Source organism: Neopsephotus bourkii, unplaced genomic scaffold (genome assembly GCF_033783945.1).
Source record: "Neopsephotus bourkii isolate Nb327-2 ecotype Australia unplaced genomic scaffold, CSIRO-AGI_Nbou_v1 NB_1183, whole genome shotgun sequence".
Taxonomy (NCBI): Eukaryota; Metazoa; Chordata; class Aves; order Psittaciformes; family Psittacidae; genus Neopsephotus; species Neopsephotus bourkii.
Window position 1 is genome coordinate 3989177 of NW_026901668.1, and position 24681 is coordinate 4013857.

General features: G+C 38.8%; 1 protein-coding gene across 1 annotated transcript in view; it reads right to left on the minus strand.

Annotated features, from left to right (window-relative positions):
- The window catches only part of CACNA1C (calcium voltage-gated channel subunit alpha1 C), a 484424-nt gene that overhangs the window by 158075 nt on the left and 301668 nt on the right, over nt 1-24681 (minus strand). Inside the window, exons 6-7 of the mRNA XM_061364015.1 lie at nt 15068-15229; nt 13128-13324 (exon numbers count right to left, since the gene is read on the minus strand). Of these exons, the coding sequence (XP_061219999.1) occupies nt 13128-13324; nt 15068-15229 (359 nt within the window). The remainder of the gene's footprint in view (nt 1-13127; nt 13325-15067; nt 15230-24681) is intronic.

A 24681-nucleotide genomic window follows, 5' to 3' on the forward strand; every position in this document is an offset into this window, starting at 1 on the left:
CTCAACTTCTTCTCCATAGAGATATAAGACATCTGAAGCTTCCTTTTTAACAGTTATACTCTTAAATAACCCATAGGTAGGTAATTGGACTGACTATTAGTACTGCGACACAAACCAACCCCTAAATATGCAAAAAATTTAGTATTGTTGGTTAGCCAAACAAATCCTGCAAATTGTATTTTTCTCTGATCTCTAAACAGCACACTTCTTATGTTATACTGGTTTCTTTTTAATGTAATACTTGCGATAAATATATTAATTATGCATTTTGCAACTTATTGTAAGCCTCACTGTTCTTAATGTTGGTTTTAACAAGGAAATTACTCATTGTTATTCACAATTTCTACTTTATTCACAGAACTATAAATGCTTAAAAGAAGCCCAGAAAGATTTCAATGAGGTATAACACAACAAAAGCTACATCAAGAAGGGATACCGTACTAAAATTGACTTTCTATGTATGTTAGGCTCCATAAGCACTTTTTCCAACCATAGGGCAAACTATAGGATTTCTTCTTTAGCACTGAAATCCTACACATCCTGAATCTGCTGATTTGTTTGGAGCCTGAACGGTGTGAGGATGCTGCATCTCATGTCAACAAAGACATGAAAAAAGCACATTTTCACTTGAGAAATTCCTGTCTGGTTTCCGCATACACCTCAAGTAAGTCTATACACAGCATGTATCTATCTGACCTCATTCACAGAAGGAGAAATAAAAGAATTCTATTTCTTATTACCCATTGTATATCCTTAAAAAGCTGGATTTCGACTTAGTGCATTATTACCCTAAGGATAACGATTCTGCTTTGCAGATCCTTCAATATTTAAAATCTAATTGGTTGTCTTTGCTTGGTTGGTTTTTAATCCAGTACTCATGTACGTGCAAAATTTAAGGCATATGAATAATGTCATTGAAGTTAATGGTCAATAATTCCATTGAAGTCAATTGTCATTATTGTTACCAGCAGAAATGAAGTGATATGCACAAGGGCTTTACTTGAATGGGATGGGGCACAGGACTGGGAGAAATATATGATAAGGAGCTCATTTTTTTGAAATTCCTTGGGAAAAACAATCAGAAGTTTAATGTACATGGTAACTAAAAAATTAAAAAAAGATTTAAGCATTTCAGTCTAGACGTTCATCATCAGAAGTATCATTTATCTTATCAACCTGTTATACTCTTTCAGCCTTCTTGAGTCTTTAACACAGGTGATAAGGAGTGGGAATTTAAGGTCTCAGAGCTGACTCAAGGTGAAAGAACAGAGATGGGATAAAAAAAATACAAAACTGCAAACCTTGTAATAAGCAAAAATAGAAAATCTAAAATAAACCAAACTTTTATGGACTTAAGAACAATGGGATAAAATTGCTTCTGAATGGCTTAAAACATAAGCAAAGGACTCCAGATGCCTTTTTTATTATTCTGGGTAGAATTTCTTTCTAAGCATCAACATCCTAATAGTGTTAAATTTGACTCCAAGACACAGTTGCTCCTCATTACTGTTCTGCAATACTCTATGTTTTGTAGCTGGCACCATCAGATGGATGAAAAAGAGAGACTGGAGAGTTCATCCCAGCTTCAGTCTGAACTGATGACATTCAAAGAAAGGAGCAGCACTTGATCAGTTGCTCCTGTTAAAAACTGTTTGACAATTACATTTCTTTTATATTGAACTACTGAAGGAGAAGGAAAATTTTAAGATTGTTCTCTCCAAGCACTTATTTTTAGGTATCTTCTTACGGAATTCTATAAATTCCATATGTGCATTCTATATGGATATACAGACATCTATTACCTTTCTTCTTTTCTTTTTTTCAGAATTTCCTCAGGAGAAAGGCAAGACAGAGCTGGATGAAGTGCACAGGGCATCATGAACCAGGGCAGAGGATGCTCTAGACAGGTTATTCTGCTGTACAGTTACTGTAGGATCAAAGCAAATAGCGTAGGCAAGATTCATCCTACGTAGGCAGTGGGAAGAATAATAAAATTCCTATGTGTACCTTGGTTCCCCAATTGTTCTGTATGCTCTGTAATGATGGAAAGAGCGAATTAAAATTCCACTCTGAGCTAGAAATATTGGCAATTTGTACAGAACTCTCTGCAGGAGCTAAATGGAGCCATTAGCTGAGAAAGGACTGCCTTGATGAGGACAACAGAAGCTGTCAAGGGAAGAGATTAACTTGTGACAGAGAATCCTTGGAAAGAATCAAAGAAACTGCAGCAGTGTGTGTCCAGAAAAGAGAAAAGGGGCAGACAGATTTGAGAAAAATGGGAGTCTGTAGAGGTTTCTTCTTCAGCTTCCGACAAAGACTATGTTAAATCTGCTGTACACCTGCTCTGATCCAGGAGAACTGTTTACTTTAGAAAACCTCTGAGTATAGCTATAGCTCATTGCTATGCTGCTTGATCTCTGACAAGAAGGTGAAGTCTCCATGACCAAGCTTCCTGCACAGCACAATAGAGAAGACAAGTGAAAGCAGCACCGGCCTCAACCTCAGAGGTGTAAGAGCACACAGTCCTGCAGAAGATACACCTTGACTGGCTTGGACTTCTTGGGGAGACTGTGTAAAAGCAGGAGCTGTGCAGAACAGCCCCACCACAGTGCTGCAACCTGTGTAAGAACAAGGTGAGAGGGGAGATGTAGAAGCACTGCCTTACAACCATGTCAGCTGCTTGATAGCAAAACACAAACATGTAAAATAACTGTTTGATCTCTGAAATTATGCAGAGTGGAATGCCATTTTGCTATTATATGAACTCCTTTAAATGAAGAACACGTAAAAAATACGAAGCAAACCATATTTGCTTTTCGTTGCATACAGTATGCAGGAAGTGTACCGTTACCAGTATAATTTGCCAAATATATTTCTTTTAACAGCATTGAGTCATATTTTCATCCTCAAATACTGGCCCCACCTTTTCAAGGATATGCACATTTTCTCAGCTGGGAAAGACTGTATAAAGTCTGAGGCACAGAAAAAAACCTAAACAAATTTTAACTACCTTTCAGCCCCAGATTACTGATACTGTATGTGGGCATTGAATCCTTCCACTGTGTTCTTTAGCCCCCTGTACATAATCACTGGAGTCCACAACATTATTTCATTCTTTAGTAAAGTTTTATATTCATATTTCAGTTGTTTTCAGGTTGAGTGCACATTGCTCCTTGTAGTCAGCTGTTCTTTAACAGATTGAGCTATTACGGGGAATATAAGGTCTCTGTCTGAGAATGGGAATAGAATTAAAACTTGCATCCAAATACCAGCAGGTCAAAATGTCTGTGGCACACAATGATTGAGCTGAACTGTTTTTCCACTGCAAGCTATTTCCATTGAAAATGCTTAATGATCCCAGACTTCTACAGCACAGCAGCTTGTGCTTGCTGGAGGGACAGGAGGTCAGTATTGACTTGGGCGTGTTTACTACTGTCTTAATTAAATCTGTAATTTTAAACGGCCATCACACAAGTTTACTGTGCAGCTTGAACTAATGGCAAAGGCTACTGGCATTTCATTTCAAAATAGAGGGAAAAAATTCAACCTCTCCCTTTACTTAAAGAGAACAACAGTGGTATGGGGTTTTGTTTTCACAAAGTTGCAACTTTTATTAGCACTAGGGTGTTCCAAAGGGACATGGATTACCATGGCAAATCAACTATCTGAAAAGTGGATTTAGCTGACAAAATCTCATCATGCTAAATTTTGTTTGTGCAAGTACCTTGGGGAAATTCCTACAGTCAACTTTACTAGGGGAGGGAAAACAGAAATGATAGGAAGCCACCGTTTACACTTCTTCCCATCCCACCTGTACTCTTTGTGCTTTCTTGTGGGACTTACCTATTTTTCTGTGAAAGCTGGAGGGGGCTACGTACATCTGCAACATGTTTGGCAATACAGGGATTCTGAACTCCTACTGAAAATATTAGTTACACAACAAGAATTCCTTACATCAAAGACAAATTCTGAGCTCAAATAAGCCTCCTTCATTGCCACCTCACTCTTTTCTCCAGATTTAATATGTAAAAGAAAAAAAAAGTAATTCAATATATTTCAATTCAGGTTAGCATAGAACATGTTATCCAAAAGTGAAAAATTGAAATTCGTGTATTGCTAAGTGATACAGAAACTTACATTCTAGAGTGTGCTGGAACTGCTGCACTTTGAGGATGTAAATAATTCTCTCTAAACTAACTATTCCCTTGAAAGTTTGCTGTTGTTGTTGCTTGGTTGGGGTTTTTTTCCTATGTCAGTCCTAAAGACACTAAGCCCAGACTGAGCAGATCTTCAGGGCTTTCCACAAACACAGCTTGTAGGCTAGTATACCAGGCCCTTGCTCTTGATCCATTCTGCTTGTTGATTTAAGTGGCTGACAGACCATTTTCCCTACCTCTTCCCTCCTAAACATCTAACATCAACAGTGACATTACTTTTCCCTCTAGGAGATTCATGTCATTGATCCATCTGCAGAGTTCTGCCAAAGTGAGGTCCCTATACAGGTAACAGCACCCATAAAGGTGCTCCATTCTCTCTTGTGACTGAGTACATAAGTGAATTATCCTGTTGGGTGAATTTGCAATTTGCAGAAATCGCATGTAGTGACCTCCAAAAATTATTTGGACCTGTGTGACTTAATCAGGATTTGAATTCAGGCCTCCAGAGTCAAAAGTCAGAGAGCTTTACATGAGTTGCCTGGTTCCCATGTAAGTGTGTATAGTTTTTTTCCCCTTTTAAAAGGACTTTCAAAGTCATCCAAAAGCCCAAAGGCTATTGAGCCACAGGGCTGATAGTTCTTTCATTACAGCTATTGCAGCAGTTCCATCTCTTACTGCTACTCAGTTATTTAAGAACCTTTTCATCTTTTAAAGGCTTTGGAAATTCATTCCAAAAGAATAAAGTGCTGATTTCAAGCATGAAAATATCCCCTAGGATGGTGGGTCTCCAAATCTAAAGATTTAATTTCATCTTAGAATTCTGGGCTATCCCTTCCTGGCTATGCTTATTTTGTATTTACATTTGCACAGCTGATTATCCAGAAAGGATTTTCTGCTCGTTTTACTGTCCTGCTGTTTTATAACTGCTTCTGTTTATCTCAGTGCAGACTGATAGCAAATTCTACCACAAATCTATTAGAACAACACTGATTGCTGCATGCACAAGAATATGCAAGCACACACTGTTCATTGATTTACATAGTCAATTAAATTCTTAAAAATAAAGATAATGAAAAACAGTACTGTAAGCTGTAGATAATCACTACCTTCTTTATTAAGTGGAAGCATGACTGTCAATTCTTGTTTTACACTTGGTCACTATCTAACCCAGTTTCCTTTGTAGCCAGCTCTTGATCTGATATTCCTAGAGTTCTACATTTTAGATTATGAATCCAACTTTCATTTGTGAAATCACTCTCAAAATGTACAACATCTAGAACTACACCTTAATGTGATACACACATTAGCCACTCACAGATGTTGTACGAGCATTAGAAGTTCATTGGAGAAATTACTTTCAAAGATTCTGAATGAGGTGCAACTGCACTATCCGCAGACAAGATTGCCCCTTCTCTTCTTCTTATGAGTTTTATCAGGAAAATCAAGTAGGCGAGATCAGCATGATGTCCAGAACTGATTTAATCTAGATACGCTTTAAAAATCCACAGTAAGGATGTTCTGCGGTAAATTTTCCCCTGAGTCCTAAACTTTTAATTTTCTGCTTCTGGTCTCTTTAGGGAGATGTGCCTAATATTGTTTTTAGGCCTCCAATTTAGATGCAGTTCAAAGGGTTGGAGTTAGAATGAAACAGTTTTAGAGGAGGCCACGGATGCAGCTAAACTATACACTTATGACACATGACCACCCATCATACTGAGTCCTAAAGTCCCACTCAGGCAGAAATTCCACTCAAATCAATGAATAAAGCCAACATTAGTGGACTGATTCTCTCTGAAGGCAGGAAAGACTTTTATTCACAGTAAGATTGGTAAGGGTTTAGTGGCATTGCTCTTTGTCTAGAAAACAAAATGCTGAAAAAAATTAAACTCAAGCATGAATTTTACAGAAAGGTCTAAAGCCACCACTTGCATTCAGACCTTGGTCATATGCCCCTGTCTTTTTCTTTCCAGGGTCTAGATAATGAACCAAAGTCTGTTATTTGTGCATTTGTCTGGAGCATATGGGTCCAAACTTAACAACTCTGAAGACAATTGTTTCAGAAGGCAACAATCTCCAGTTCTTTAAAAACTGGCAGTAGGGCCCAAAGCAGTGCACTCACAGAAGCACTCAAAATCCCAAGTCATATAGGATGATTTAGCTCAGTAGTTAATCTCTTAATTTTATAGCTCTGGGATAGAAGATTAAAGACAAGAGAGGTCTCTGGTGATTAGACAGTAGCAATTAGGAAACAGTCTAAGAAAGAATAGAAGAAACAATAGAGAAAGGGCAACAGAAAGACAGGGCTATTAAAGAGGTCCTTCCCACGCAGGAGCACTGGGCAGATGGTCTCCATTAACACCTCCCCATAACCACCCCAAAGCAGCTTATTTTTAATGGAGAGTTTCTTTCCATGTAAAGGAAGAGGACTGAGAAGTCCAAAGCTGAGGTCTGAAGGGCTCATGGAAACTTCATTTCACACAATAAGTGCTGATTTTGCATTGAGCAAATGTTCAGCAGCAGGTTTTCGTGACAGGTGGCAACCAGCAAGTCACTGCTGTTACTCATTGTCAAGGTAGCGGTACAGGCAACCACGACAGTTGAAATGCAGTTGTTCATGAGAAAAAAAGAAAACAGATTTAGGTCAGCATTTATGCAAATTAAGGGTGGACACTGTTTTTTTTCAGGGCATTAATGATGTGGCCCTTCAGTGCTCTGAACTATGGGCCCTCTCCCTTTACCCACCACTGTTACAGATGGAGAAGAAATAACCTCTGCAATTACATAGATGGGTTGCTCATACTTGCGTGCATATTCTTTGTAAATTTTTCTCATCCATACAAAGCCCTGCCAAAAAGATGATTAAAAAACCTCAACCCCACAACAATACAAGCCCAACATTTTCTTGGAGGGTTGGGGGCGGATGGGAATAAACACCATGGAAACATGTAGACAGATATATTCTTAGAATCAGATCATTCTCTTGTGCGGAAAGCCTTACTAATTCAAGCCTAAATGCTGCAAGAATAAAGGGTTAGAAGGAAAAACACAGCTGGCAAAAAATTGGGGGTTGCAGCTTTGCGTTTAATGTCTTCCACTTTGTGGCAATTTCTCTGTGTGCCTCACATCATCTTCCTCTTTGGCTGCAACAGACTGTGGGGAGATAAGAAAAGCCCACAAGATATGTCAATGCTGTCAGCAAAATTAATTATATCTGTTGTCCAGTTTGTACTGTTTTGATTTCATGATGGGAATTACAGGGGTTACTGTATGCGCCAGTCTGAAGCTCATTTAGTGACTCTTGGAAGTATGATTTGACATTCAGAGATGGAAGGATCTTCCTGAAGAGCCTGTTTAACCCACTGCATCTATATACGTTACTCTATGCTGCCCTTGGGGATGTGATGCTTCTGAATGTTTCACTGATTCAATCTTACTACATTGTGACTCTACCTGCACTGTGGTGGCTCTGCTACACCGTTTTAGACTACTAAAACACCTTCTTGCCTAGGGGTTGAGAAGCCCACCAAGGATTGTTTGGTTAAATTTGAGGGAGTCAACTTATCATGTGCCAGTTCAGGCGTCTCTTCCAGGGACAGGTTAGTGCCCTGGATCTCAGCCAGACATGTCTTCAGACAATCTATAATAATACCACACTCTTTAGTTTACAGTTAAAGCCTTGAGGTAAACTGTCCCTGGAGGCACTGCATGTTATTTTTAGACCTAGTATTCTGAAGCGTGGTCCAAATCACATGGGACAAAGCCAATACTCCACAAATTATGTCAGGCTTATGGCTGCTTATTATTAATAAACATCAAGCACATAAATCGTTTAGAATTACTCAATCCTAGAATTCAAGCTGCAATGGGCAAACTATATGCAGAACAACTCAGGACCAGGTTCTCCACTACCCAGCAACATGAACAGCCCAATACAACAATGTATGGATGTGTTTTGCACTTGCTCTGCACTCTTTTTTCTTTTATTTATACAATAGCTTAGATGCAGGGGAGTGGAGAGACCAGGTACATAAAACTGAGGCTGCAGTGGGCAGATTTGCATGCAGTGTCATAAGGCTTCAGCTACAGAAAGCACATTTCACATGAAGACGAAAGCCTTTCTAGATACAGGGCACTGTCTAAACTGTATTTAATTCAGAAGCAAAGCGTCCCCTGAAGGACAGAAACAAACTGATTAAAAATAATTAAAAAGAAGCCCCATTAGGGAAGGTTGAAAGAACTGAATCTACTCAGATTAGAAAAAGATTAAGGGAAGGCAACAAATGTCTACAAATACTTAAACAGGATGTTACAAAATGCACAGGGATTAATTTTCCTCCTTAGTCAACAAGACAATAAGAAATAACAGACTGCAGCAGAGACTGATTACAAAATACAAAATTACTCAATTTGTAACATTTACATTTGCATCTGCTGCTGAAGTTTCCAAGACCGAGAGGTCTTCAGAAATGGGCCTTGGTGCCTGCACAAGGAAGCGAGCTGCTAATGCCAGATGATCATTCATACGTTAAGGAGGGTTTTGAGAATAATACGCTTGATCTTTCAACCGTGCATAGGAAAACCTATGATGTGACATATCATAAGAGGTGCCTATCTACTCAAATGATTGTGTGAACTGAATGAATACAAGATAAAGCCACCTGGCAGTTTTACTGGGACAAAGCAAACCTTGTAAGATTGAGGCAGTATAGGAGATGTGCTTCTATAAACACTTAACACTCCCTTCAACAAAGATCAATTTTTCAGCAGAGTCAACAAGGTTGTTTTGCATGGATTTTCATCCTGTCCGATACAGTTATTTCACATTAAAATTTTGGCTCCTTGTAAGTAGTATCTTACCTGCCACTAGAGCTGTGTCAAACTGTTTTCCTTAACATTTTTCTTTCACATTTCAAAAGATACCAATCTACCTCACAAGTCTTATCTACTGAGTGAGAGAGGAGATTGGAAAGTATATTGATCCTATTGATGGAAAATCTTTTTAAGGAATAAAAGTTTATTGCTTTCCTGTTTCTCATTATCTTATCGTGAAGATGTGGATCACAGGCTGGGAAATAGTACTCCATGAGAGAGGAGACAGGCTTCACTACAGAGGCAAAAAGCTGAAGGAGGCATGCAGAGAAGCATGAAGAAGGAAGCAGAAAACTGAAGATAGAATTTGAAGAGCTACTAAGTGGATTAGGAGTCCAAAGCTTGTGGAAGGTCATACAGATTTCTAACTTTTAAACATGCAGGTTTAACCTTGCAAAGTATGGCACAAGACAGACTTAGGTTTCACAAAATTGCTAGTATATTTTTCAGGGCAACATGCTGAAGTGTGCTAAGCTCCCTCCATTCCCACTGAGAGGAATGCAGAGATGTAGGTACCTTTCAAAAGCTATCTTTCAGAAAATAGGAAGCTATAATTGAAAAGCACCTGTAGAAAAGTTCAGACCAAGGGAATTGCTCCATTGTCTAAACATTTCCAGCTAACTAGTTCATCAGAGCTTTATCTGCAGTTCTGCTGAGCTTTAGGCTCTTTTCAGATTCAAGGAGGAAGCAAACTCTCTACATAACTTTGTATCTAGTCTGAATTGCAGAGGAGCAGACCCCTGCAGAACCTGACAGTGTGCTTGAACTTTGAATGCTCAGCACTTTTAATATTAATTACTTTACATCTTTAAGTTTAAGGAATGACCTCTGAAAGTCATCACCTAAAATTTTCAGCTGCAAAATTGTCTGATTTGCAGATAACATTTTCTTACACTGTTCTTTAATCTGTGCTTTCCTTTCAGTGTAGAATGGACAACCAAATCTATCTCAGGGTGTAGCTGGAGAGAGAGGACCTGCATTTCCAATGTAATCAACCGTGCAGATTTATTTCCTAACAAAGTAAGTGTTAATTTCTAGGACCTCAATGTGGATCCAGGAGATCTCTCAAAGTGTTATCTACTTGAGAAGAAAATAGCCTCCTATCCCTACACTCTTGTGGAGATGCAGCCCCCAGTGGGTTGTCTATGACAAGGCCACTTTTCTTAGCTTTAAAGGTAAAGGCCAGGGAGTAGAGTTATGAATGAGTCAGGCTTCACTAAAGAAACAATGGCTCACAAAAGTTTAAAATAGATTATTTCTATCCTGTTCCACTTACTAAAATTTGTCCTTCACTCTCAGAGATTGAAATGTTGCATTTTTTCTATTTACTATCCAGAAACAATCTTACTTTTGATTTGGCTAGCTTAAGTTAGAATGCCTTTTTCATGGGCTATAAAACTTACAGTATAAACCACAATTGATCAGGTTTAAAACACCCACATATGTAAATACAGTGTCAATGTTCAGAGACTGTTTCTACGTATAAATACTAAAGCCACAATGCTTCTCATAAGTGTGCCCTATAGTAACTGCCAAAACAACATCTGCCCCCAGAGTAGCACAGACCTCTCTGCAGAAGAAAATAACGCATTGCATCTCAAATACCTTCTTTACCATATGGCAAACACTGATCACAGTTGACTTCCATCCACTTTGTCAACATGAAACAGAGGCAAAAGGTCTCATGGGACAACAATACTCTAAAGATTGTTTACAGCAGCTTAATTGAGTGTGCCTGTCAGCTCAGTTGTTCAGGTATTTACTCTAATTTTGTGTTTCATGGCCTTTAAACATAGGTGATATGTTTTTCTTCTTTACAAGCTAAATTTCCTTCTCCTCAATTACTGAAATTTTGTTTGCAATGTTAACTCTTTGTAGTCTTGTCTAGGAATAACTGGAAACCAATGATAACAAATATTTCTCTTATTTCCAAAGTAAAGGACTGTAGCAATAAGACAAAAGGGTAATAGGTTCAAATTAAACCAGAGGAAGTTCAGATTAGATATGAGGAAGAAGTTCTTTACTGTGAGGACAGTGATACACTGGAATGGGTTGCCCAGGGCAGTGGTAAATGCTCCATTCCTGGCAGTGTTCAAGGTCATGTTGGACAGAGCCTTGGGCAACATGGTCTAGTGAGAGGTGTCCCTGCTCATGGCCGGGGGTTGAGACTAGATGGCCTTAAGGTCCTTTCCAACCTTAACTATTCTATGATTTTATGATTTTATCAAAGCCATAATATAAAAAGCTAACTATACAGATGCGCCTAAAAATAATGACCATCAATCAGTATTAATTTCAGGTCTCAGTTCACCATACTGTCTCTAAACGTAGAAGAACAGATCAGGAAATTAGTGAAAAAAGCTGGCTGAATACCCAACAAAGGCCCACAGCTAAAATCCAGGTTGCTGCAGGGATGCCGTAAAAAAGTCAGACCACCTGCAGCAGTCATGATAGAAAATCATTTAACATTGAGGATAAGGTTTTGACTCCTGGTATTCGGTAACTGATAACTGAGTTCTGAACGGTTCACATCCCGTCATGCAAACGATGCCTGGATCCAAAAGTGTGGGGATTGGCAGGGTTTTTCATTACATGTGCCTTTGGAGAAAACAATGACAACTTTTGGTTAGGTTTCATGATACTAAACAGTGTACACTGCCAAAACTCTTTTCATGTTTCATGTTTGTTTCTGGTGTCTTTTAGTCTCTTCTGTCTCCCCTGAACTACCTCTAAATCCTCTCAATCACATGAAGATTGAAGGAATGAGAGTTAAATGTGATAAAAAGGCAGGCGTATTTTATATAGTTATAGTTGAGCTGTGGAGTAGTTTTGCTCAGTTATGTTTCTGACTTAACTTCTGTTCTTCCTTATTATTTTATCAGTCTATACCCTCTTTTCAAGTAAAGGCAATTTTTGTGCTCTGAGACCCAGACTCCCCTTGCGGTTTGATCTCTGCCCTTTATCTCAGACACTAAAAAGAAGCTCGAGTCACAATTCTAATCTAAATTTATGAGGATAAAGAGACAACTTCTAACTGTTCCACACAGATACTATCTATTGCAGATAAGCTAAATCTTCAAAGGGAAATCTTGTAAACTGTAACTCACTGGTGGGTAGAAGACAGCTTCAAGCTGATGTTGATTAACAGTGCAAGCTGCCTCAGTCCAGATTATCCTTTTGTGTACTTTGGGTCTTCTTGAGTTAAATTCCATCATGCATTGTAGCACATCCTACCATCTTGGAGAATCAAGTGCCATAATATGCCAGTCTTCAAAGTTAGTCAGAGTCTGGGTTAGCCTTACACAGACGGGACTGACTGAGCTGTGTGTGAATTTCTGCAGAAGTTAATGGCAAGAGCTGAATCAAGAAACATGTTTATATCTGGTTTACAGGTGAAGGCTAAATCTGATTTAAACTCCTATAGTATAATTGTATTGACACTAAATTTCCCAACACATCAGGAATTACAAGGTAGAAACTAAAGCTATTGAACGTCCAGAATTAGGGTAAAGGGCAAGATGAGACTGCATTTAGCTTAAAGATAGTATTATGTTTCAGCTAAACATGTAGCCATGATTGATAGCAATTTAAAATTTTTGAGAATTTATTATAATACTATTCTGATAAAAATCATAATCAGAAGCAGTGCTGGCATGAAAAGGGATTTGTGAGGCCTTTCTTATAAAACCTATGAGCGATTAGCGTAATACCTTTGTAACACTAATGCCATTGGTAGAGCACTCAGTTTCTGTCACAAATACTTCTACATCGGTAATCTGGAGATGTACGAGATATTTCACTCCTGCAGAGAAGGTCTTTACATGACATTCAGCTCCACAAAGCTACATTGATTATCTTCAAACCATTAAACCATCTTTCAACATTAAAATATCACTGGAAGCTCAACATTTACATTTGATTTAACTGCACCAGATAAACCCTCCCATTTTACCTACTAATATACTGAACTAACTAAAGCTCCATGCTAGCAACCATGCCTTCACTATAATAGAAACAAAAAGAAAGCTCTAAAGCCCTGAAGTTTCACCATAGCCATAGCACATGAGCAGGCCTTTCACCTTATCATTTTCGGATACGTACCCAGTACAGTACATCTGTCCAGCCCTCCATTGTGATGCACTGAAATACTGTCAGCATGGCAAAAGCAAAGTTGTCAAAGTTGGTAATGCCGTGCTTAGGTCCCTCCCAGCCTGCCTTACACTCCGTGCCATTCTGACATTGCCGCCCATGTGCAGACTGGGGAGCGCAGGGAGATGGATCATCTTCTGCAGGTGTATCTTAAAGGAGAGGAGGGAGAAAAAGGAGATGAAGAGAACTGATTGCCATGAGTGAGTGAAGGATATTTGAAGAAATGCATTTTGCAGCAAATTTGACAGATTTCTCTAGGAATACACAAGCAACTGTATTAACTTTAATGTGCAGAGGAATGTTTTGTTATGCTTCACTTTCTGTTCGTAAAAATAACTAATAACCTTCCAAATTTTACAGTCAAAACTGAGATAAGACAAGCATACTGTCCTATGAGGAAGAAATCATGCTTTTCAACATGAAAGAGAACATTAGTTCAAGTCTATTACATTTCTTTAGGCTGCATGATATGACCAGTGTTTTCATACTGCAGTCACTTGGCATCTGGGTTAATCTTCGAAGGAAACTGCAGCACTGACTGACACTCCAATGAAGGAGGCTGAACTTCTGCAGCAGACAGGCTTCAGTAATCTGGAGATAGGTTGATATGGTGCTGGGCCACTGCTAAATCACAGCAGAGAGTGTCTGGAGCTCCATTCTTTTGGAGTTTAAAAGCTGCGTGGCATTTCAGCAGTAGCCCAGTGTCACTAATGAGCCCTGTAAGACTGCAGCTTGACTATATAGCCCTTATTCCATACAGGTGCTTCCAAAAATCTGAGAACCCATACAACAAGCCTGCCTAAATGCTTTGGCATATGAAAAATGCTACACCCCCCGCCCCCCATATTTTATAATCACAGAAATTCATGCAATAAGATTTTTTGATTTTTTAAAATATATGGATTTCAGAGGTTGGTGCTACATTTATAACAGATGCAGGTATGTATGTGTGTAGGAGCAGATAATTATGTTTGTTTCTCATCCTAAATGGCAAAAAAATGCAATTTTCCAAAATTTATTATCACATTCTCATCATTAAAGCATGCCAGAAACAGCAATAATAGACTTAGATGCTGTAAGATCAGTAATTCCACACTATGGAAAATGATATATACACTTTAAAGTTGCAAATCAGACTGACAATTCATTATAGTTCTAGCATCATTTCCAGAAAATGAGATCTGCCAGTGTTATAAAAGCAGAAAATATAGAACTTCTGAAACAATTTCCTGCTGTACAATATTTTCTTGGTTGTAAAGCTGAAGCGGGTCCTAGACACTGGCACCCACCACCACATGGGAAATTACTGCTGTTCAAGTTCAGCAAATCAAATGAAAAAAAGCAGATGGTTAGATGAGTGAGTGATAACACAACTGAATTATTTTGAAATTTGAGTATTTCTTCTGTATATAAATTTGAAAATTCTTTCCTGATAGATTTGTTGCAAAAAGTTTCTTCCCATTAATATAATATTGCTTTCATACTAGCTGCACTTCTAGCCGTGGTCACAGCCTGTGATAAAAAAAAAAAAAAGGGAATGGGCCTCAATTCCTTTACAATATACAGCAATCTTTTACAATGATACTACTTTAAAATGGAGATGTGTCTGTGATGCCACCTCATTTGTAGCTCAGTCTGCTTAGTGGTGAAATCATCACTACTTTAGTGTTGCTGGAGCATTGTTAAAGACTCAAATGTCCTTGTTAAAGAATCTTGTTAAAGAACTCAGGCTGCTTGTAGTGCCAAAGGTCCACATTAGTAAGTTCACTACTGTGTTCAGCATGAATTGGCAGGTTGCATATAGCCTTTACAGACAGTACAAGTGCTCTAAAATATATGGGGAATGCCTTCCTCAGAAAATCTTTGTGTGTATGATATAGTTTTCTCCTTACCTATCAGTCCCCCTTGCACATGATAGCAGGTCTTATGCATCTTTCCCATGAATAGCTCCAGTCCAATGATGGCATAGATAATAATGACAAACAGCACCAGCAGGGCAATATGCAACAAAGGGACCATGGCCTTGATAATTGAATTTAAAACCACCTGGAGACCTGCAGAGAGAACAGAAGGAAACACTTATCAGCAAGAGAACAAAATAGAGAGGCTATAAATTGCACAATAATGTCATTTTTATTTCACCCCCCTTCACCTGAACTCATTATCTTGATGATGTAAAGATTTACATTTACAGATCATGTCCCTCCAGAAAATACCCAGTATTTCACAAATTTACCATCGCATTGTGGATCACAGACTAAAGTAAAACAGGTATTACCCTACCTGTCACTGAAATACCACCACACTGGGGAGGAAATACATTAGCTATTTTGCCTATCCTTGAAAACCAGACACAAGTTGTTCCCAGGAGAGTACTGGGGAGAGTTAAAGCATGGGAAAAATGAAGAACAACAACAACTGAAGCAGGACAAGAACAGCGAGACATGCAAGAGGGCAAGTGCTGGGACACCACAGAGCTGCATCCCAGAGCATGGGGAAAGATGATAAACTGAAGTCATGTCCTAATCTGATTCTGTGTTCTTCCAGGGGTCAAGCCATCTCACTCACAGCCTGAGCTGCTGAAGGACCTGAAGGACCACCAAACCTATACTGACAGAGAGCTCCCAGCCCTCTTGGGATCATCCTGCACTCCAGACTTCACTTCTAGCTCACTTCAGTCTGAACAGAGGGAGAGTCAGAACCAGCAGTGCTGGTTTTGCCACAAGATTCAGGGATCATTCTATAATAGAGGCTGTCCAGGTCCCTAGAAAGGGATATGAACAAAAATAATTACATGGCTGTTGTTAAGGCATGAGACTGGTATAAATCCTAATCACGAGTGAACCAAATATTGCAGAATGGGCGAGGGAAGGTGACTTGCAGCTGAGTTTGCTCAAGCACTATGCAGTGTACCCTCAGATGCGGGTACTCAAACTGCAGATTCATGGGCCTCTCTTGTCTCTTTCTCCTTATTTGTAAAACCAGGATAACAAAGCCAGCCTTTAGCAAGAATTTGCATTTACAAAGTTTTTAAAGTTATTATGACTGGTGGCAGTGATGGGCAACCACTGTCACTAGCAAGTTATTAATGTTGGAAATACTGAGTAGACCTCTAGAACTCTATAGTCTACAAATAGCCAGATCAGAACAGTTACAAGCTCATGATTTTGCAGTGACTGAGAGCCAGAAACCATTAATGTCTCCTTCAAATGCTGTCATCTCCTTAGAGAACTTGATATTAGCTGTGATTTTTGAAAAAATGTGATTCATGAGTTGTAAATGACTGTTACAGATCTGCCAAGAGAGTTTGTGATAACTATTAACTTTTAAAATCTATCACCTAAGATCTTAGATTTTCATTTTTATTACTTTTTCCTAACTAATTTAAATACCTTCTAATAAGGATGACACATCTCTTGACAAACACTTTCACTTGTAGGCAATCCACCTGTCAATTCACAGCTAAGGCTGACACTTTGCATTTGCTCCCCAGCCACATGGAACACAGCAGAAACAATCAAAAGTGGCATCAGCTGCCAGGCCAGCAAGATCGTTCACTGCCAGTAATCCAAACCGGGCTACCAGCATCCCTCTGGTCACAGTGTTTTTTCAGGTGTCTGCAGTCAGTTCAGTTATCTGTTAATGGTTCATGTTACTATCCAACGGGAGTGATATTCAGCATGAAACATCCTGGCTTTCACAAGGAATTTCCTTATATGAAGGAAAATACTGACAGGATCAAAACTCATCCTATAAAAGAGTGAGCTGTTCTGTTCACTCAATTACCTCTAGGTACTTACTCTGGATAAGCAATATCTCTGGGGTAAAACTACTGCTGTGATTACATGAGGCAGTCATTCTTTTCCCCTAGATGCTCACCTTATTCAGCCTACTAATTCAAAATACATACAGAAAATGAACTGCTTTCCACATTAACATCACCCCAACACTTCACAGCAGTCAAGAATGTTACATTCAGCAGAAAATTACAACAGTGTCCCACCAATGTATAACACAAGAAAGTTAAAAGACTAGAGATGGCTCTGAAGCAAAAAAAAAAAAAAAAATCAAACTTTGCAGACTGAACTATTTGTAGCTTCAAATAAATCTACACAAAGGCAAATAAAGGCCTCCATTTTTAGTGACTTTAGGAGCCCTGTTAATCCAAATTATACTCAAGGTGTTATGCATTTTACCCTTTATTAGTGTTATTCTTAATTGGTTTAATATTCATTATAGGATCTACCCAGTGCTCTTGAGAGGGTACTGAAGACAAACACAACAATGAACAAGGTTTTTAAAGGTAGCTTCATTACTACTCATGCCATGAAAGTGCTTCAGTGTACTACAGATGTCCAGAGAAGATAGTATGTGGGCAAACCAATGCCCTTTGAATTAACAAAGCAGTGCTTGTGAAATCAAAGGCATGCGCCATAAACATGAGATGACAAGGTGATTAGAAAGTCAATGGAACACGTACCACCAGAAGATTTACAGGAGCTTCAGCTAGCTTAATTAGAGAAAAGCTTCTAGAGGATAATAAACCGAAACTTTGAAGAAGAGATGAGCTACTGTATGCTTCTAGCATGAATCAACATGTGTGTGTGCTGTGCAGTACCCTGTTAGGGCAGCCTGGTTATGAATCCTGATGACTCCATTAATTAATAAGCTTGCATATATTACCATTGAAGTGTTCAGAGAGTTTCTAAAAGTTTAAAACCACTAACTATGCAGCAACTTTAGAAATGTCCTCTCAGAAGGTGATGAATGCTACTAGTAGAAGTGCACAGGATTATATGCACATCACATGCTCCCCACATTGTTGTCAAGCTTATTGCTGCAATATAGCTGCAGACAGTAAATTATTTGCAGCTCAGGCAGCCCCTTGCAACATGAACAGCTGTTGCAAGGAATGGCATGAGGAACCAGGCCTGGACAATCAGAAAAGCTGGTGTAGTAGCAGGGGTGGAGAATAGGGAGAACAGATAAAGAAGGATTAAAGGATTCGGGGAGAGCTATGGGTAGGTGAAACAAGCAGGGATGCTTCAAAACACGTAAAATCTGTGCTCTGAAATCTGAGTGGTGCAGTGTCTGTGGATGATCGGATGCACTTCTAATCAGGGTAAATGAATACAAACCATCCCCTTACATGCAGTCACAAAACTTTTTCTAACCAATGGTGAGGCCTTCTACACACTTTTACATGTTTTGCCCTGTGCAGAGGAAAAAAAGCCAGTTGAACTTACACCACACACCCCACTGGCTAACCCCCCCCCAAACTAAACTTCTCTGTCCCAGCTCATTCATGCTCTTAATCTGTGACAAGCAGATATAATCTAACAACAGGTGTTCACAATACAAGGGCACTACAGTTCCACTTGCCTGATGCCCTTTGCAATACACCATTGCATACTGCACACCTTTGGCATTTTATCCCTTGTGGAGGTAAGGCTTGCACTCCAAGCAATGAGCTTTGCAGCTTATAATCACAATTAAAACAGAATGCCCAGTGACCTTATCAGACTGCAAAGCTGGCCCCTGGGTTCCAAGAAGGTGATGCCAAGAACTGCCTTCCCACAGCAGAGTGAAGAGCTGCGTTTTTACACTGCTTTACAGAGGCTGGCAATGCCGTCGTTGGCCAACCGTAAACACAGAGTCCTGAATTACATCCTGGCAAGTAAATATAAAAATAAATGGTTTTCAAATATTTGGTATTCTAAAATTACTTAGTAATTTGTGGAAGCTTTCTCCATGTGCTAGACACTCTCCAGTATCTGTGAAGGCATAGCATGTGCCTTGAAGGGCTCACTCCAGGCTGGACAGAGATAACTGCACAGAGGTTAAGGGAGAGTGCCACAAAAGGGATTATTTGCAGTTTTACAGCCTACACTTTTCTTCTGTTAATAATTGAAGATCTTAAACAGCTCTTAGTATTTATTTTGAAAGCACTTCAGCTTACCTTTAAAAAAAACCCCTCTTGGCTGCATTTTGTTGGCTGACACTGGCTCCATAAATGTTTCAGTAAGCAAAACACATTAATGCCACTCCCTGGGCTCACAGAATTTAGTGTTTATTTACACTGATAAAGTGTTTTAAATATTTATTACATGAGAACAACATTGCTTTTTATACTAGGTCAAGCCCTTTTCAGTCTCTAGAGGACTGCATCAACCCAAAGGTTTAGGGCACAATTGGGAAGTACAGGGAATATGGAAGAAAGAAGGAAAAGAGCTTATAACAAGCAACATTGATCTTTTTCAAAGCTATGGGAAATATACTGTTAGGGATATTGCAGGTGTTTTAGAGGTATTATATGATGCTGCATTTTCCTCTCAGGAAGACAATCATGAGAAGAGCTGGTTGCTGTCTCATCAATTCAGGCAGTTATTGAAGAACGTGTTTATCTCTGTGCATGTAAGTGTCTGCACCTAAAGCAATGGGATTACCTACATATCCCATTGTGTACTTACAAGCTTTTTTGGATTCCAACCAATGCTCAGCAAGGATGTCACAAAAAAAAAAAAAACAAAAAAAAAAAAAAAAAAGAAAGAAAAAAAAGTGCAATAGACCCAGCTGCTAAAATGCACTTGGCATTGTTCTGCTGTGGAACATATCCAAGGAAAGTAACGCTAGGTTGGTCTCAGAAAAAAATACTGGGACTTTCCAAGTACAGCCCTATCTTACGTTTTCATGTGTCTGCAATTTTGGATGAAACTTGGTTTGCTGGACATGGTGGTTTCCTTTTCTCATGATATTAGTAACCCAGATCTTCAGAGAAAGCGTACCCCAAGTCTACTCCTTCATTAGTTTTGCAGTGCTATAGCTGCCTACACCACAGCATTGCCTGAACCAGGAGTTATAAGCAGGCAGTCTCATACAAATGACCTTCTGGGAATAAGCAGGACTAAAAGGAAAAGGGAAGGACTTTCAACTCCATCCATCTCTCCTCCATCTCCAGATACACGCACAAACACACACAGATTTTTATACTTAAGCCACTGCCAAGAATGTGGGAGGTAATTATTTGTCTGTTAATACAGTTCGGAAGAAAACTACTACTTTCTGCAAGCAAGGAGGAAGCAGGGGAGGATTTGTGACTCAGCACAGTGCCTGAGTCAGATCACTTTTGGGAACCACTCAAGCGGTAGAGTTTATGCACGATGCCCAACTACCAGCTAGGCCTACCGACAGATCACATTTATTTCTGATGCTATACTAAGGGACTGTCAGTACAGTTATCTCTATTTCCAAAGCACAAGCAATATAACTAGTAATATTCCCCAAAGTGCATGTTTATCATTTAATGAACATAGGCATTAACTAAGAAAAATGAAAAAAAATAACAATTCATAAATATGAAAGGTTTTTCCAATTTTAAAGGAAGCCTGGAAAACAACAGACATTTCTACCATAAAATGGTCCACAGTCATGGTAAGATATCTTAGATAAGTACATCTGCAATGATTTGTGAGGGAAAACATTGAGGACTTTCTTCACCGGTATTGCAAAGGGAACTCATATGGCAAAATTCAGTTAAGGACAGCTGTACAGTAAAAATTTGGAGAGGTAGACCTTACTGTCTTGCTGGAGTCTCAAAATATTAGTAGCAGATTGCTAGATAAAGCAAGTTCTGTGGGTGTAGTGCAACGTTCTGGGGCTGCAGATGTCATTTCTATTTCAAGAATAATAGAAAAGGTCTTAGAATAGGAAGGAAAGGCACGACACAGAACAGAAATCTAGCTGAAGTGAAAGAAAAACTAGGAAAGACACTTTTCAAACTGAACAGTTACTATTTTGGAGTAGGCAATGCTATTTCAATGTATACAAACATACAATTCAAAAGCATGTGCTTGAATGAATAGAAAAAAGAAAGTTCTGACATCTGCTCCCACTGTTCTCATTCCTCCATTTTCAAACCATGTTTTCATTGACTTCTCAAACTGAAATACACACACACACAAAAGGAGACTCTTACAAATGAGTGTGTGTACGTGAACACAATTGTTTTATATTTGTCAAGTCTTTCAATACCACCCTTGCCTCATCCTTTGAGGCAAGAAAAGAACAGCAGAACAAAAAAACAAAAACCACAACAAAACCAAGTCCTTTATTCTGGATTTTTTTCCCTTGAAAAGCAATTCATCTTCAGTATCCTCTGCCTGTCAGAATGACCTAACTTAGACAGCTAAACAATACAGCTTGCCCCTCAGCATGGTGGCCACAGAGCCCATCTCCTGCGTGCCTAAGGAGGATGGCTGGATAAATGCATACACTGACTTAGGCTTTTTACCTCTCTGCTGAAAGAAACCTCTACTACCACTCATGCAAGCATCCCTTTCCCCTCCTGGGGGGCTTTAACTTTTTTAATAGCTTTTTGTCCAAAGTACATAAGCATTCACTTTCTTAAAAAGTTGCTAGCTGGTTAGAAGACCTTGCTCATCTTTCCATTCACAATGCGTTAGGTAGCTCCTACAAGCTCAACCCTCTTCTCCAGGCATTCACCAGCTCAGCTTAACTTATCTTAGCTGAGCTGGTGAAAGATCAGGCAAGATCTACAGATTTTAATATAAAAACGCAAAGGTGCAGTGTTCCTTCCGTGCAGGGACTTGCAGATAGCAAAGGACAGTGGACAGAAAAGCTGCAACTAGCTGCCTACTGAAAACTGCACATGATAGAAAAAAAAGACCATTTTGAGCAAAACCACAAGTGAAGTTCAGTAAGTTAAATTTGAGGCTGTTGCAAAGACAGACCACAGCATGTTATAAAGTAGTCTTATGCTGAGAGGGAGAAGAATGAGTTGAAGTATTCACTGCCAGAGAGAGATTCCTAAGACGGGCTGAAAGTAAGGCAGGTAAGAAGAGCCCTGGAAGTTCCTGGGCCAGCAAGGATCAGCTGTCACCCTTTACCAGGAAATAACTTTGATCTTTCTGCTAACAGGATGATCATGGACTCTCTGAGAAAACTGTTGTTGGACTCATTGTAAAGGTTTTATCTATACTTAATCACTGTGAAGGATCACAAACAGGAAGAACTTTTATTTGCTCATCTCCCTACAGAGCTATGCAGCCTGGCCAGAAGACTGCACCAGTTCTCAGTGAAATGATCCATCACACTTCTACTTTTTTAATTTCTCCGTGCTTAAGCACAGTTGTGAGAGAGAACAGTCTTTCAAGCTCCAGTACAGGCACAAATTTTGGTCTACTCTTGTGCCACTGCATTCAGTCAGAAAACCTGTATAGGAACGTGTCAAAATGCTGCACTGTCCTTAGTCTGGTCAAGTGAGCATGAACACCCCCCGAGCAATAGTTAAGTAACCTCTGAAATGAGATAATGATGAAAGAGCTTTGTTCCAGAATGCCAAGTGCTGTTTGCATAGAGCTCTGTGGAATAACTACACACATTACTGTGTCCTAAGGAGGTAGTTTTTGAAACAAGGAACTGAGGCATCTGGAAGTGCTAAAGCACCGTGGTAACAGAAATGGACTCAAAGCACCTGGGTCTCAATTGTGAGTGTACTATCAATTAACTGGAAGACTAATGACTTTTTGGTCATACAAATACCTTTGTAAAGTTGCCCAAATCTCAGGGTCATAACAGCATTATTTTTTACTGTTTATCCTCATAGCTCCCCAGGTAAGTGGAAATTAGCCTCTTTTGTTCATTGCTAAATAGTCCTTTCTCTCTTACAAAGTCTTTCAGTTGTCTGAGCTATTTCTCCTGATTCTCTAGCTTCTTATTTGTGAATGGGTTTAGAAAAAGTAATAGCTAGCAAGGTAACAAACGTTAACAGTGATTATGCAAATGTTAAAATGCATCCAGGGATGGTAATATTACAGTATTGTTGTACTTGGAGAAAAATATACTGATGACAGAAATTGCTGTTCTTGGTGCAGTTAAATACTCCAAGCCCATCAACTGCCATACTCATGAGCTACACTGTTTTATCTTTTCATGATAGAAAAAGAACAACAAAATACTTGATAAACCCTAAAACTTTCTCTTTAGATGGCTATCTATGTGGAATTGCAGCACTGTATATGACAAACACAGGCCATATAGATCTGGAGAAGAAAACTCATTTCACCTCTTAACATTGGATAGTATTTAATAGGCATAGTTGGGACTAAGAGCCAGCAAGACATAATATGACATTTTCAAAATAACTGGTAAAATTTTCAGGAGTTTTTTGAGAATTTAGAAATAGAAATCTCTCATTACCTAATCAGGTAATGAAAGATTTTATGTGACTTACACAATGAGTGATTACTGCTGTGTTACTGTCTTGATACAACTGTATCAATACAATCAACAACAGTGTCTTGATTTCTCTTTTTAAGCTACTAAAAATGCTGTTAACGAAAATGCATGGTACAACACCAAAATCCTTGAAAAGACATGGCCAGGCAAACCTGAATCACTTTGACTCTTAATTTTAAGAGAAGAGTTTGAATTTCGGAACTGATTTATTCAGTGGTTAATCAGTCCAATCTCAGAATACCTGAAGCTCCAGCTTTTTTCTTTTTCACACTAGCAAGACTGTTGCTTTTGAGTTTTATAAACCTGATTATACTTAAAACTCTGCTTGTAGGAATCAGATAATAAAGTAGTTTTAGGGGAAAAAAATACATTCTGATATAATAAGCAAAACCTCCTTTAGCTCTCTAGGGAGCTCCGCTATGTTTGGACAGAAAAATAATGGTTGCAGTTTTCAAAAGATGTATTTGTTAGACTAAAGAATGGTACTTTACTGATATTTACTTTCTTTGTAACTTTATGACTTGCACAATTTGGAAGACTTTTGTACAGACTGTGTATGTATTGCTGGAATGCATTGGAACTAAACATTTATTTATTTTTAATTTCTTTTTACATATAATAAGCTGTCAAAAGAGAATCATAAGGCCATCCTGCTGCAAACTGAACAGCTAAATTAAATTCTTTACAGAAACAGAAATCTACTAATATAAATCTGAGTGGAACTTGGCCCCCTCCAAAGTGAAATAACAACACTGGAATGTGAAAAGCAAAAGATGGACTAAAGTTCAAGTTTAAATTTTCACCTATATTGTGAGGGGCAAGGGTGAGACTCAACTCTAAATTCTTTCATTGGGTGCTATTTATAATAAACAACCAAACTGTTAGATTTAAAACAGGCCTATGTAAAGCTTGTATGCAGTTAAAGCATGTATGGATACACGGACATATTGGTTTGATTTCCGACCAAGACATGAAACCTGATTAAAAGGAACTTCTCTTTTGGTAACTTCCAATACATGTTAAAACCCAACACCCAGCAACAATTTATGAGAATCAATTGCAGGAATGTGCTGAACAAGAAGGAACAACAGTTATTGCAGAAAACAGAATTAAAAATCACTAAACCCAAGAGCCAATGAAAAACAAGACAGAAATGTCATCCAGGTTGTTAGTTTAATGTGTTAACACTAATGTCAAAGAAAAAAACCCAGCAGATTATACTTCTAAGATACATAGCATTTGATAAGTC